At 38.4% G+C, this 16,798-nt stretch overlaps 1 protein-coding gene across 3 annotated transcripts in view; it reads left to right on the forward strand.

Annotated features, from left to right (window-relative positions):
* NR5A2 (nuclear receptor subfamily 5 group A member 2) overlaps window positions 1–16,683 on the forward strand; it is a 93,922-nt gene extending 77,239 nt beyond the window's left edge. For all 3 annotated transcript variants that reach the window (XM_065842605.2, XM_071810323.1, XM_065842607.2), the window contains exon 8: window positions 13,395–16,683. In XM_065842605.2, coding sequence (XP_065698677.1) covers window positions 13,395–13,642 — 248 coding nt within the window. In that variant the 3' untranslated portion in view covers window positions 13,643–16,683. The remainder of the gene's footprint in view (window positions 1–13,394) is intronic.
* The last annotated feature ends 115 nt before the right edge of the window (window positions 16,684–16,798 follow it).

Consider the following 16,798-nt stretch of genomic DNA (forward strand, 5'->3'; position numbering starts at 1 on the left):
AAGACCTTCACAATTAATTAAAACCATAGATAAAACTACCAGAGATTAACCAGGGAGTAAAGAGGGAACAAGGAAATTAAGAACATTCCTGCTAAAACTTCACTAGGTATACTGTAAAATTCAGAGATCGTTGTGCCCCTCAAAAATGCAGTAAAGAGAAGCAGCTTAAAAGAGCTTTCAATTACTTACATGCCTTTGGCTTCCTTTCAGGATGCTGTGGAACTGGAAACAGCCATAGTAAACGTATTTTCTCTGCATTTGCCTTTCTTGACAAAAAGTTCCAAGATTTTGATCTCAAGAAAAATCAGCTCTTTTGTGTTTCTTTTTCAACTAACTGCAGACTTTTGCAAGTTAAAAATTAATGACAACCTTCTTATTAAAAAAAAATAAAATAAAAAAAAAAAAAGGCACAAAATCTTCTGTGCTCTTTTAGTCTAAATGGCATTCAAACCACTCTTGCTCCCTCCTTCTGCAGTAACACACAAAAATTCCACCACAACAGAACAACCTGGCTTATGGAAACCATTATTTTGACGATGAAACATTGTGTTGTGTCCTTTACCACTATTACAGGCAGTCAGTCTGTTAGAACGTATTGGGCGATTATAGGCTAGTCTTTTCAGAGAAAGCCATGGGTTTCAAGTTAGCAGTAACCATCTATCAATTCTTGAGATTATGCCATGATTTACTGCCACAGCATCATGTATTCTCTGATTTTCTGCCTCCTGTGAAACATTGTGCTTTCCTTTTCTATTGATGTATCAAGTATAATAGTTACAAGCAGCTACAGAAAAATCAATAGCGAACTTTCATTACTGTGCACATAAAGAGTACCACGCTGTGAGAGCACCTAGCTGTTAAATAGTCACCAGCAGTAAGGTCCACTATAAATGTCTGTTATTTTGTTCTAAATGAAGAATGTCTGAATTTGAAACATCAGATATCTAGGATTTTTGACACCACTGGATTCTATGTCAAGTTTTGCCAGTATGTGATTTTTTTTCCAGGTGTCAGGCTTGATTTGTCTTTTCTGTCCCAAGATTTGTGTATTTCTTTAAACCTGAAGCTGACACAGGAAATTAATATCAAAATAGAGTATTTCTGGGCTGTGCTTAACTGTAAGCTAATTAGGTTTGGTTGGACAGAAGTGGTAAGAATTGTGTTAATCTTTGTTGAACTGGTCTGTATCTCACTACTCAAAGTAAGCTCACTTCAATTAAAGTGAACAGATGTGTTAAACACACAGATAGAATAGATATGATAGAGGTTCTACAGTGTTACCGCAGACTCAAAAATGCTCCTAGAACTGTACACTAGGAAAAGCACCCAGTTGTTTTTCAATACACAGTTTGGAAAAAACAGTGTAATTTTTGGTTTAAATTTATTTATTTGTCTCTGGGAACACATTAACTTCCAATTAGTACACATAAACAAGAATGGCAAGAACAACAGTGAGTGGGCATCGCCTTGAACACGTCCAGGGCAACCGGCATTTCAGGCCATTTCTCCAGCAGTCAGGCAGGAGTTCCTGCAGGTTGGGTCGGCAATTCTGATGCAGGAGTTGATGGTTGCTTTGGCGTTTTGAGACTGTGTTGATTTACAGTTATAAATGCACAGTTTGTCACTGAATACCCTAGATTTGAAAGCCTGTGCATTTCCATGAGATTAAAGCATGACTATGAACATGTGTACTTACATGAATCGTATGCTGCCAATTGCACTGTCTGCTGGGGCTGCAAGAACTGTTTCTTGACCTGGACATAACTTTCAGGAAAATTAACCTTTAAAGAAATCCAAATTGCTTTTACAATTTTCATAGTACTAACTCGTATAACTTCTACCAGAAACTTCATTCCTGATGTCAATCCATAGTCCTCTCTGTAAAAAAGAAAAACATCTACAGGTGGGGAAAAATCCCTGCTTTGAAGACAACACTGAGATCTAGCTAGAACTGACATTGATCCAACGAGCGTTGATTTAGGTGAAGGTGGATCTAGAATTAAAAATCCTTCCAGACCCTAAGCAATAAAGGCAAAATCCACAGTTTAATTCACTAAGGCATGTAGGGACCCAGCAGAGTGTCACCAGGGCCCTGAGGACATGTATGTCAGTCTTAGGGTGAACTTGGCCAGACCAGAAGTGCAAACCTCAGTTTGCAGGAGGCTGAGCTCCCTCATGTCCCCAAGCCCTGTGCAGACCATCGCAGCAGGCACTGTGCAGTGCCCAAGGTGCGCTCGCGTCCTCCATCTGCCATCAGGAGACCAAAGAGTACCTCTGCCCTCGTGCAGGGCACATGAGTTTTTTGGCACCATGTTAGGGGTGGCTCCAACCAAAGACTAATGGGGATATGGGGTCCCCTGATTCATGCTCCTCATGTTAAACTATGACTATGTTGTCTATGGAAATATCGTATCCATATCTGACTAAACACTGAAGTCTGAGATGAGCAGTGAGCACAAATCTGGAGTTCACCCAATTTATTTCTGCTTTTTCTTACTTAGCAATTGAAACACTAAAAATGTGCAGAGGCACTAACTTATCTGAGACCCTACAGTCCTTTCTGACCAGGGCTTTTTGTCAGGAAGTCAGGGTTAGTTGTAAGAGTATTTGAAATGCAGTTTAAGAGTATTTCCTCTGTTCCACATTTCTCTACCCTCTTTGTTTCACTGATGAGTAACCATGTTGCCAGAGGGACTTTCAGGTGGGCTTTTCTTTAGCATTCATATTTATATGTTTAAAAGTGTAACCAACAAGGATGAAGAACAGTGGTATACGCATCAAAGTCTTTGGGGATAAGAGACCCCAGGCTGACACAGATTTCCTGTGTGCCAGCACTGACACTTGCAGAGTGCCAGTGTAGTTGCAGATGTCCCCATTTGGTCTTCTGTCACTCTTGTTTGCCAAACAGCTTCCACAACCCAGCACAGACATATGTCACAGTAAAAACTGAAATTTGCAACTTCCACTTAGACCAATAGGCAACATCAGAAACAATACACTTCGAAATACTGCAGCAGAAATATGCTTACCTTAGTTGTGCTTACTGGCCAGGAAAGCAAGGCTGGGAGCACAGGAGAACAACATGCCAGGAGGCCCAGCAGCCTGGGTCAGCCAGGGGGACAGGGCAGGAGCCCTGTCCCAGGGCCACCGCTCTGCTGGCCCCCAGTGTGCACCAGGGCATGGCCCATTGTGTTTAAGCGAATCCACAGGCTGCTGCCATCAGGTGTGATGAGGGTCTGATGACTGGTACATGCACGTATATGATGGGACCAAATTCATTGGCTCTTTTCATCTAAGCACATTTTTTGTCAGTGCTAATTTGATAGGGAGTTGAAAAAGCATCTCAGAGACAGTGGCTTCAATGGGCCATCAGTGATCTCGTCAGCTTCTGCAGATATATTTACATAGAAAATAATTCTAACTGCCCAAAATAGAGTCTAGCTCTTCTAAATAAGAAGAGTAAAATTCAAATGTTGGCTAATAGGAGTCACATATGTGTTTCCACTGTAGTTCTACTGTAGTGCATTCAGCAGTGAGCAATTAAATGAATGCTTTATATTATTTCAACACAATTATGTAAGAAAATAGTTCTCTTACTGATTTCCACTTCCCATATCTTACACAGGCAGAGGTGATTATCTTTTTCATGTTCTTTCTAAACTAGAAATGGCTTCCACTGATACGACTTAATTCCGTGAAAAAAAGCCCGTTAGTGCAATATTGTCACATAAAACTAGTAAAATAATGTCTTCAAAAGTCTCTAAAAAGAGGAAAAATACAGGATTTCGAAATCAGTATGTCTGAAAGACGACTGGTAGATTGTCTCACACTAAGCCTTATCTGAAAATAGTGCAAAAGACTTGAAACTGAATTATTTGTCAATTACATTGACAGAGTCACAGTATTGTACCTCTTAGATCAGCACACAACTAAAACACCTTTGCTTAACTACATTTCCTTCTTTTAAAGAGAATATATTGTAATCATTTTTGCTCCTGTGGGACTTTGGTTCTAAACAAGAGGATAAAGCTGAACAAAATTCGTCAAGTAATAAAAAACTGGTATAAATTTCTCCCCTTATCTGGAAACCACTATAATGATATAACTGGCTGGTCTAATATTTTTAACCAAGTTCAAAAAAGTTAGAAATATAATAATTAAATGCAAATACAGTCCTGATCCCAAAGACCAGAAGAATGCCTTTAAGCTAGTATTTATAACAAGAGCTGTTCGACTGAGCTCTCTTGTAAATTTTATCATACCTGAGGCAGTTTTCCTCAGTCGATTAGCTGGAAAGCTGAATATATCCTGAGGCAAACCAGACATCTAGTACAGGCTAAATTCAACTACTGGAGCTTAAATTTGGCTTAATATATCCCCACTTGGATCTGCCTGTTTAATTCTCTTTCATATGATAACGTTGGTTTATTCATAGTCTGGACTTGCCACCTGAACAAACTGTACCTCATATCTTATTCTAATGGAATAAGAAAACTTTGCAAAAACCACAAAAGTTCCTGACTGAAAATCAAATGCAAATTTGGGATTAAAAACTGTTTTGTAAAGTGACTACAAGATTAGTACAGAGAGATTTTTTTCCCCTAAGGAGTACTGCTTTTTATGATCATGCATTTTTTATACTCTGCAGAGACAGATGTGCTTTATAAAAGGATACAGCCTGCTACTCAAAAGAGTTTCAGTGGCAGCTGCACTTCTGTGTCTTAACCTCAGTAGAAATTTATATTCGATATTTTTCCAGAAAATATTTATATTTCTTCTTCTAGGACTATTTCACCCCTTGGTATAATTCCAGTGGTGGCAGTAGAAATACCTCTGAGATTAATCTGGTCCATTATTCCTATTTTAAACAGCACTTGGGTAGTAGGAGAGGGATAGAAACAGAACGGATAAATAATGTGCAAGCTTCTCTTGAGTGCAATAAATCCAATCATTCAGAAAAGTTGCGAATGTCTAAGCAAAAGCAGAGTAAATATTTTCTAGATAAAAGCAAATCCTTCTAAAATTGTAATTCCTTTTTTTCTAAACATTCAGCTTCTTGTCAGCTAAATAATAGATCGCTTCTTGCTCCTCTCTACATAATACCATACTGTCTATTATTGCAAGTTGCTTCTAACACCCTTTCTGCCTCAGTTCATAATTTCAAGGATTTTGTATGATGTCCCTATCACCATTCCCAGGAACTTCATAAATATTTATGACATCTTAAACTATTCACACCCTACAAATTGTAGACATTGACAGCCTGTTCCCTTAAAACACCAACAGTCCTGTATTGTTTGTCTGCTGTTGAAGACTAAAATGATGTTTCAGAAATTAACTGGGAAGACCATTTTGTTCAATAAATTTAATATTTATTCCAATGTTTTTCCTAAACTCTTATCAGAAGCCTAGCTTCTGCTTTTAACAAACATGATACTTTTTTTCTCATAGCTATAAAAGTGATATAAACTTGTGTTATGGCCATAGAATTGTCCGCATTTAAGCATATATATTTTTTGAAGCCTGCTGATAGCATGATAATTAACATACTAGTTTTCTTATGTATGCTTATTCCAACTGAGCGTTCAGAAGACGAACATTTATAGCTCTGACATATAATATGAACCTGGGATTAGGTGAGGAGTTAGGAAAAATTAGTTTTGACTCACGTTCTCTCTCAGTTTATTTGTGAGACCTTCACTGAATCACTTCTGGCCCACCTGATCAACGTGTGCCTGCATACAAATATGACCACGTGGTTGCACAATTTTTCCCTGGAAAACAGAGACTTGGATTGAGACTTTTTTCCAGAATTGATCCGTCATTTACCTTAAGTGGTCACTGGGTCAAAAATACAAAGAAACCTGGAAGGAGGAACCAGAAACCCATGTCAGTGCAGGCGGGTTCCCTCACCACCAGCCTACAAAGCCAAGCTATAAATTTGGGCTTAACCCACCTAGGGTTGTTTTTTTCAGGGCAGTGGCAGAGTTTCAACCCAAAGACTGGAGCACTGAGAACAGCTTGTAACTTGCAATAGACAAGACCACCCGCTGGCATGGTGGGAAACAGACTCCACTTGTTTGGCACAGTTCTTTGAAGACACAATAGAGCAAGTGCTGTTCAAATTCCTGTTCCTCTGCCATGTCTTCAAAGAAAGCAGTGGCAGCTACTCTCTTATGTGGAACTTAATCCTATCATTGAGCACTACGCATGGATTAAAATACCTACGGAATAAGCCTTCAGGCAATAGCCAGGCTGCCCTCGGTCCCAGATGAGCAAGAGACAAGCAACACATTGCATTGCTCACCCAAAGCAGGAGCAAGTCTGGGACATCAGCAGAGGCAGAACTCCAGACATGGAGGAAGCTTGAGAAAGCGAGAAAAAGAGAGGTGGTACTGGGGTGTAGGCATGGCTAAGGTCAAGTGCTGGAGTGGAACCACTGCTTGGGACTTAGTGCCTGTGGTCTGTTCCAGCACCTTCTGGGCTGGGCTGTAGTTTCAACCAGCTATCCCAGCTGGCTGGCCACAGCCCTGGCTGCATGGCTGTACCTGGCCATGCCTTTCCCTCACGAGCCTCAGTTAGAAACACGGGACTTTATTTAAGGGTGCAGCTGGCTGTGGACTTTGGGCCAGGACTTGTGAGCAGCACTTCCTCTAAAGAGGCCTGGCAGCATCTTGTTTTATTGTGTTTCAGTGACACTATATCACGTATGTCTCATTTGCAAGTAATAAGGATGTTGGTTCCTGGGGTGTCAGGATGAGAGGCAGGTGGAGATTTTGATTATTTGTTTAACTTTCAGGTCAGTAAATTGAGCCCGAGCTCTTGAAAGTCAAGCAGTTATATTTTCCCGAGTGATGACTCAGTAATTACACCAGTCAAAGATTGGAGCGATCAAATCAGGCTTTGACTTTGTCTTTACTTGGACTGTGAGAAAAGAAACAACTGAAATTTAGGAAAATATATTCGAAGTTGCACAAGGAGGAATCCAGATTGTTTCCCCATGTCTCCATTTCCATTGCTTAAAGTAGAAAAAGCAATTAGCAAATTCTTCACTAAAGTCAATAATCGCGGTTCTTACTAGACATTAGGAGATTATGTTCTCAGGAAGAATCTGTCATTTTACAATCTTTTTGGAATAGAAAAATATGCTTCAATATTTTAAATAACTCTAGAAAGAAGCCTACCAATATACAACAACACCAAATATGTTTTAGTTGAGTCTGAGTTGTTCTGAAACAAAGGTCCATCAAGATTGAATACTGAGGGGATGAAACAGGATTCAGACTAAAAACTACAGCTTCTTCTCTCATAAGCATTTTATTCTTGCTTTAAAAATGTGTATAATTTTGCCCAGTACTTAGGTGTGAGTGAAATACATTGCTATAGAAGAATTTAATCAAGACTTTCAAAATTATGTGCCCATTATCTGATGTTATGTTCAACCGAAAATGAAAATTGCTTTATGACCCTAATAAGAAGCCAGAGATTGATTGTTGCAGTGTTACAGGTAGCTAAACCACTACCAAAAAGAATCCTTATTAAGACAGAACAGCTTTCTCCACATTCAGCTTGGACTTGGGAGTCTTAAGAAAACAAAAGAGGGTTCTGTTCTTATAATAGAAAGGTTTTTCAAGGTTTGGAAAGTGCTAAATATAGCACCTTATCACTGATTAACAAACACATCTATCAAAAATTGTATCCCAGGACTTCTAAGTAAATAATATTCATCACAACCCTGCTGTAATAAAACTGAGGGGAATTTTGCAGTAAGGAGCTTAACTTTACCATAAATCTTCCTTCATTATAGCATTTTGTCTGTCAAGAAGGCTTAGCTATAGAATGGCATACATCTGCCTTCATGACAGATGTGTTAGATGGAACCGCTGTTGTTGCCATTAGTTTCAATGAAGGAGAATTGTGGGTAATTTTCAGAGATTGGCACTTTATCAACCATTACTACTCTTGCTCTCAAAAAATTTTTTATCACATGTCAAAAATCTACCTGTGTTTTAAGTCCCATAACCCAGAGGGTTTGCAAGGTTAGTGCAAAGTGGGCAAAGAAACTAGGAAAAAGCTGTGTTTGAACAGAGGAAGGTTTGGTAACATCACCTCCATCCCAAGCAGTTCCCTTTCTTTGACCTATTCTTTAGGAAAGACCTTCATCAGGATTAATATATTCCATCTTCAAGGTCAAAGAGGCACTGACCTCACACCAAAGCCCCAAACAGGATCCCCGAGTTCAGGCCGAGGAGGCTTGTTTTACCTTTCCCTGATAAAACAGTGTGTTTCTAAGCGGAGGCAATGCTGCTCATTCGGCCGTGCGGTCTGGCTGGAAAGAACAGACAAACCTCACAGAGGATGAGCCTGAAGGCCGTCCTGGCCAAAAATGCCATCACTAGAGCTTGGAAACACCATATTTTACCAACACATTTAATAGTCATTCCAAAGATCTAACACCGGCAATCAGTTGGGTTTTAATAAAATCCTTAAACGATGGGGCTTGTCAGCCTCTTTAGGGTGAGGAAGCTCAAGCCTAGGCTGGTATTGAGTTCTGCTGCCTGGAGTATCTGTAAGACTGTTTCCAGCCTTATGAAAGTGAGAAATGTCTCCCATTGGAGAAGCCTAAACACAACCTTATTTCATGCTTGCAATAGTGCAAAACGCAGAGAAGCTGATGTGCTGTGTGTGCACGCACCTCTTCGTTGCTTCATGTAGGAAGAGTATCTGATAAAAGACGTGAGCAGCAAGATTTAACCAGCTTTCTTTAGGAAATATTTACGCTGCTCTTAAGGAGTTACTATTTTTCAAATTTTAAATCTCTCATTCTGTTTCATTTTTCTTTTCAAAATTCCCAGACCTAGGGAACATCTCTACAGATTAGTAGACCGCTAAATCTTCAGTATTTCATGTTTTGAATATGAGAAGGAGCAAATCTCTCTGAAAGCTAAATATTTTCCCCCTCTAAAGACCAGACCCATTTTTGGGGAAAATATGCAAAAGTGTTCTCATCAGGCTGAATGTTGCATGCAGTTTCAGCTTAATGTACAGCTTTATAGAAGATGTAGAAAATCATCTAAACAGAGAGATTTCTGGGAATACTGGCAGATCTTTACTGTGCAGAGCAGATCCTGACACACTATAATACTGTTTTTGTCTTAATCGTCAAAAGTAAGCTATAGAGAACAAAAATTCTTTGTTTGACAGAAAAGCAATTGCTATTTCTTTTAAAACATATAATATATTCCAGAAGACCTAAGGGTTTACTTTCCAATAAGGCTAGAAAAAGATGTGCGCCCCACTGTGAGCTCACAGTAAGGCTGTTTCATGTAAAAAGTTGGTAATTAGTCCCTGAGTGAATAAAGTAGAAGAGATAAGAGACTGATACTTACTGTAGCAACACAAAACACTTTTCCTAGCTGCTAAAGGGTGTGTGGGTTGGAGGGGGAGACCTACTCCTACTCATTTAATTTACAAGTGTCTAAACCTCGGAAAATTATTTCTTGCATTAAGCTTAAACATGTGTACTTTAAATTGTTACTAACCGATGTGAAGATTGATAAGAGACATTCCCATTTGAAAAAGCAGACAGGAATGAAGAATTATACAAAAGCGTAAAAGACCGCCGTGTTGTACGCATCAGCAGCAGATTTCATGCCCATTGTACACCATTGCCTTCAGCAGACTTACCCCAGCACCGTTTGATGTTTCACCAAGTTAACTCATTAGCATTCAAAGGATCTTTATCAAAAAGGAAATACTTGGAAAACTAAATCATTTACCTTTAGTCAGAATTGTACAATAAATACCAAGAACACAAACCAACCCAAAGCACAGGAAAACCATCTACTTACAACCAAAGTTACTATTTAATACCATTTGTATTACTATCAGCTAAATACTAAGTATCAGAAGTGAAAACTGTGTATCATTTTTTGTTCTACCTGCAGAACTTGAAGCTACTGGAAGTAATATTCACATGTTTTCCTCTGTTATTATTCATCTTTGTTAGACTTTGCGATTCTCTCTCAAAAAGAACTACATAATTTACATTTCAACTGTGTGTTCAGCAAACCTCTTTTTTAACAATACATAAAAAATCCTGTAAGCTGGAGACAGGACAGTGGAGCTTTACCCAGTGGTCTCAGCACATATCCTTTGGCTTGTCTGTCCAATTTGTCTCCTTTGCTTTACTGCAGCATTTATTGTTAATCTACATGAGATGAGAGCACTTATCAAAAGTCATATCCAGAAATCCTGGTTACTTCATGAAGACTCATTCCAAAACACATCATCAGGCCATCAGGTTGCCTCTACATCCCCTCCATTGTGATTGCAGTCCTGGAGAGATCTACACAAATGAATTGTGTAGTGATGTCCTAAAATGTAATCATCTGGACTATGATTATCTGGTTCAGTATAGAAACAGTCAGGAAAATTCTACTTATTTTCACAGGTGAACTAATAACATCTTGTTTACAAGCACTGAGCCTCATCACAAATATCAATAATTTGTACAGAGGAAATACATTAAAAGTATTTTCTCAGGCTGGATGTGGTAGAGAAGCCCCACGACTACTGTTTGGTTAATCTTAGTGTTAATTTGACTTGTTTTTACATCTGACTTCAGTGCTTTGGTTGTCACATGAGTATTTAAAGTACTGTCCAGTCACATTAGGAGAAGAAAACAACAATGGCAACAACAATCCCCACAACAACAAAAAAATGAACACAGACCTTATTCCCCCATAGTTCTGCAACTTCCATACAATTCAGCTAAGCCACGTAGTGAGGAGCTTATAGGAAGATCCGTACAACACACAGGTGTGCCTGCTGCCAGAAACCACTGCTTCTGTATATGGAGGTAATAGAGAAAATATTATGCCTCCTTTTGACTTGGAGTATGATACCAATACAGCTGAAGACAGAATGCATCTCTATAAAACATACACTGAATTCACCACTTTTGCAAGAGAACATGAAAATCTGTAAATTCTCAGGTTTTCTTACTGATCTTGTTAAAAATTGATTTTATGATGTTGCAAATATATTCCATGCAGTAACATTTAGACAGAGATCAAAAATGAGGATGAACCCCATTTTCCAAGAAGTCAACAGACTTTAATTTCACAGTATGATTCAAAACAGACAGCAACAGAAAGATGCCCTTTGAATTTAAAAAGGGTTGAACCAGCTAGCAGTTTTTAAAACTTCCTGAAAAAGTTCAAAATACTGACTCTGAAATCCTTATACATTTTATCTTGCTGTTTAACAGTTTAATCTCCAGCACAGTCTTTATTTCTGTGAGAATTTATGTTCTAACAATTCATTCATTATTGCATTTTGCATCTGAAAGCAATCTATTTAAAATAATCATGATAGCTGATACCATTCCTTTCTTAACTTTACAAAAAATATGCTTAGAACACACAATTTTTAAACCAGGTTAGACTCACTACAAAATACCTTGAGAGTTTTATGTAGGTAAATAAACCAAAAGCCAGCTATATGTTGTGTGAGAAAATGTCCAGTGTAATCCACAAAAACATGATTATCCAAAGATCTCCAGAAAAATAGCAAAAAGACTTTGGATAAATGAGTTTGATCAGTTAAGGAACCAGGGGTAGCAGCTTTGAAGCTTCCAGTTCCCCTCACTCTGGATAACACAAAGTTCAGGCAATTCTTGTTGTACAGCCGTCACGATTCCAGTATTGCTAGCCAGTATTCACTATTAAGCCAGCTAGCAAAATTCTGGTGGAAGTTGTGTGCCCAGTTCCCAAGCAAGCAGCACAAATGCAGAGCCCTTTGCGGGGCCAGGATGGAGGCGGGAAGGACACTGGCAGGGAATGTGTCCCAGCTCCCGCAGCGGGCACACACAGGGCCTCCCGCTCCCACCTGCAACGCCGGCCCCGGGCCTGTGCCTGCCGCCCTGGGCTGCCATCAGCAGCCTTGGCACCTTCCTGTCCTCTTGTCCTGAGGAAAATGTTTGCCCCTCCAACCATTTCCCTCACGTTCCAGCACGCAGTTATGTGCAGGAACCAATATTTGCTGTATTTAAAGCACTTCTAGGAAAAGGTGCAGTGAGACCCAATGTACACAGCCTCCCAGGCTGGTGATGGATTGGGAGACCAACGGGTGTTCCTGTTTTGCAAAGGAAAACACTCATTTCCCCTTCAATCAAAGGCTGGCATTTACAATGAACCAAATTCCGCCAAATTCCCCATCTCCTATGCTCCAAGAACATTCACAGAAGAGCAAATTTGTCTTTATTCAAAGCGAACTAGCAGCATAGTTATACTCAGTATCACTGTGCTTGAGGATTACAAGAAACTGTGTTTCAGTACTCTACTGATAGTATAAACGATCGAACACCAGCCAAAACAAGTTTTCCCAGCAAAAGCACTTTGATCACTTCAGTCTTTCTGCATTATACCAGCATTCTAATTTGCAAGCTTTAGAATAACTTCTGCATTCTCCAGACATGTCAAAAGACAATGCCATCAGAGTAAATTTTACATGGGGAAGCAAATAACGAGGAGGTAATTTACTGGCATTTATCTCTGACCAGCATTTCCAGAGCTTTAACTTGCTGTATAGGAACAGAAGATAATCAGAGGCAGAGAGAACAAACTGTACCTGCCTCACTCATGTAAATGCCCCTGTTGTCCAATACAAAAAGGAAGAAAGAAAATTTGTATTGGATTTCAGAAACCATATTCAGGTTAGAGGGCACCATTCTTATCTGGTATTCCACCCAAAGGACAATGATTTCATTTTATAAAGATCATTAGTCAGTGAAATATATATTTTAGAGTGTTTCTAGTAGGGAAGATTATTTTGGCAGTCACTGGAGTGTACCAGATGGTTCATTAACATAGGCTAGACAAGTCAAAGGCTTTCAGAATCATTTAGAAAATGTCAAACAGAAACAAGAACCCTGTCACTTTTTATTAGAATTAACTACATCATACCCTGGACACAGATTTCACCTTGGGTCAGAAAAATTAATACAGAATTATATGAATTGTGTAACATACTAGGTTAAAGATAGGGCTTCCTCTTGGGACTCATTTGCTAGCAATATATTATGGTCTTCTACTTTAGGAATCCTCAACCTTTCTTTTTGTAAGCTATGAAAAGAGCTGACCTTGCTCAGACTCCATTGGTGTCTAATTGATTTGAGGTATATGCAGAATTTCAACAAGACACTCCGCTAAAGTTCTTTTGTGATCATTTTCCCAGGAAAGTTAGCAAAAGGGTTCACTGAATATTCAGCAGCTTGTAAAGTATGCTTTTGTCAGGAGGAAAAAAAAAACAACATCCATTTAGTGAAACACTGCCTTCATAAACAGGAATTAACTGAACTGTTTTTTTTTTTTTTTATTATTATCATTCAGATGTCAAAAATCTTGAGAACTTCCAGCTTGTGGAAGGTGTTCAGGAACAAGTGAATGCTGCTCTGCTGGACTACACAATGTGTAATTACCCACAGCAAACAGACAAATTTGGGCAGCTTCTCCTGCGGCTACCAGAAATCCGGGCCATCAGTATGCAGGCCGAAGAATACCTCTACTACAAACACCTGAACGGGGATGTGCCGTGTAATAACCTTCTCATTGAAATGCTGCATGCAAAGAGAGCATAAATTATACTCACCATTAGAGATTCTGCTTTCAAGGAAAAAAAAAAATATTCTGAACTGCTCCAAGCAACACTAATTAAAATGTGGTTTTAAGACTTTGCAAAATGGTATAATAATCAAATACTAATAGTAAATAAGTGATGTATCAGGGTATTTGTATTGCAAACTGTGAATCATATGCTACACATCCCCAAAGGAATCTATATAGGACTTTATACTGGAGTGAACTTACCAAGTGGATACTATCACCAACGTCAACATGAAAAAGGACAGAATGATACTTGTATATTTAACTCTGCTGATTGCCATTATGAAGAAACATAAGAGGAAAAAAAAAAAAAAAAACAAACCTGATCTGTATTATCAAGCTAAGATAGTGGGGAATTTGAGTGCACTAAATTCCTTCACTGTATAGCAGGACTTCTAAACAGTTATAATAGATGCAAAACTGCGTCTATAACATCTTCTGTCATCTTTCCAAGGACCCAACATTTCTGTGATAAATGATGTGGCATCCACGCAACAACCTGTGAGAGAGAGCCAGCGTGAGCCCCGTGCCATGCAGCGCGGCCATCGCACCCCCGGAGGCTGGCATTGCCTGTCAGCCTCTCAGGCCTGCAAGTCGCTAATACGAAGAGTCTGTTATCCCGTTCGCTTGGCATCCTTACCGTGTTCTGAAGTTTGTTTTGTCACGTGTTCATGTTGCTCTATCAGGCAGTATCGCTCTTCTACTACTGCTATCAGATGCTTATTAAATAGCAAAGATCAATATTCCAAAACAAATTAGCCAATTCATCTATCTACTTAACTAGTGCAGTGGCTAAAATATGGCTTTGCTATATATTCGTGGCCATTTCCAAACAAAGGAAATGGAGATATTTTAGATATCATGGCAAACAGCTTCTTTGACACACACAGAAATTTTTCTAGGACAGCTAATACTAATGTTAAAAAAATAAAACTAAAACTTAAATTTTAAAAATGCACTTAGTGATGCAAGAACAGACAAATGAATTGTATGAGCTGATGATGCCATGGGGATTATTAAGAAATTATTTTTTAAATTGACAGTAATTAAGAAACTAAATTACAACTCAGACATCCAACAGCTGATGAAACTTTTTCAAGTTAGGTAATACACATATTTTATGCAAAGAAAGAAGAGTGATACTGCTATGTCTACGTAGGCCAAAGTCTGCTGCAGAACAAATATTAGAGGAGAACAAACAATTCTCTCTCTGTCCAAATGAAGGTATCAGTATTAACATGTAGTGCCATCATTATAAGTCTTGCCTTATTTCATTATCCTTAAAGGTAACTGTGCAGGTGTGGATCAACATACGCTTAAAATAAAGTATTAATCTCTAACATTAACAAAAACATAGTGTTTACATTCTTTAGGTCCTGTGGGGAAAAAAACTGTGATAAAATTGCAGAGCAGTGCTTTCCTTATTATTTCTTTTAAATTGGTAATTATTTTACCAGTACTTAATTACTGTACGTCGTGAGACACTAAAATCAATAGAGGTATTTCATTCTGACTTTAATTTTTGAGATTATTGGCTGCACAATCACTTGTAGAAACTGTATAAAATCCTAATCCTTTAATTTTTTTCATGAAGATTGCTGGCTTTTGAATAGTTTATTTATATTGTATATGATAGTTTCCACTGTAGACAATTATGATGCTAATTTATTGTTCTTCGGTTTCATCTTTATATAAGATATAGCCAGAATGAAGAAGCCAAATATATGTGTTTACTGTAGCATGTCTTCAAGTTAGTGGAACATAGTTCAGGGACACACAAGGGTCTTTACAAATTAAAATCATTCACTTGATTAAATGTCTGTAAATCTTCATAATCCTAAATGTAGTTTATTTAAATCTATTGTAAATTATTTGAGTTATAGCTTTTTCTGTTTCATGTGAACTTGAAAAGGTGCATTTCTCATATTTTTTTCCAACCATTCGTACGTTGTATACCAAAGACATCAGTTATTACATCCTGCATTAGTACACAGCACGCTATTTTAATCACCTGTATTAATCAGCTCTAATATTCTCTCCATGCATAGGGTACAAACACAGCAAAGCCTCATGTCTGCATCTCCTAGATGCCCGTCCTATATCACAGAACACACGTACTGTCGTACGGACCAAAAGCAAAGCAAGCACAGCTCCCGTAGTCATCCCACACAGCAGACACACAAGCGTTATTTAAATGATAGCGTTCTTCCTCAAGCAATCTAAATTGACAGAAAGGAAGATGCGGGTGGCAACAGACAGTGGCTGTGAAATACATATATCATGTGTAAAAGACAAGTATGGTCATTCCTTCCTTCTTAAACGGAAAACAAAGCACATTTCAAGTGTTTACGTTCTGAATTTCTTTTCCCGCCCCCGGATGAAATGCTTCAGTGAATCTCATCGAATATTCAAAGTTTTTAAAATGTTGCTAACTGTATTCACAGCACTATTACATAAATACAGGACAAAAGCATTAAAATAAGGTCATAGAAGAAAATAAGACTTTTTCATACAGTTTCATGGAAACAATTTCAGATAAACTAACATATATTTGCCCACATCTGTGGTTCCAAGAATCCCACCAGACTGCCCAAAGTACACAGGAAAAAAAAAAAAAAAATCACTAAAAAACTCCCATCATGTTAATTGTTAACATCTTGGTAACCAGACATTTACTTCTGACTGCCTTATTGATCACAGGACATATTAGTAAAAGCAGATTAAAATTCAAAGGGTTTGGCTTTGGCTGGTTTATTATAGATGTTCTATGTTTGTAAACAGACAATCTGTAAAGTCTGACTATTTGTATTACAGGTGTTCTGCAGCTGCCTTGGATTTAAATCCATGCAACTCTTAGAATGTGCAGTGAGTTACTTGTTGGAGTTGAAGTTCTCTTACTGTATCGGTGAAATACATATTGTCATGTCAGTCCTTGCCAGGAGTTTCTCATCACCAATGGAATTTTTTTTTCACTATTTCAATAAATATTGATATGCCTGTGCTGATTACTTTATAATTGTCTTTATGATAACATCATTCCACTGAAATGAAGCACCAGTCAGAAATCAGTTATTCACAAGAAGAGAGTAAAACGCAAGAAAAATAAGAGCCCCAAAGAGAATGTGATGCAG

The sequence above is a fragment of the Patagioenas fasciata genome, chromosome 6, assembly GCF_037038585.1.
Source record: "Patagioenas fasciata isolate bPatFas1 chromosome 6, bPatFas1.hap1, whole genome shotgun sequence".
In the NCBI taxonomy this organism is placed as follows: Eukaryota; Metazoa; Chordata; class Aves; order Columbiformes; family Columbidae; genus Patagioenas; species Patagioenas fasciata.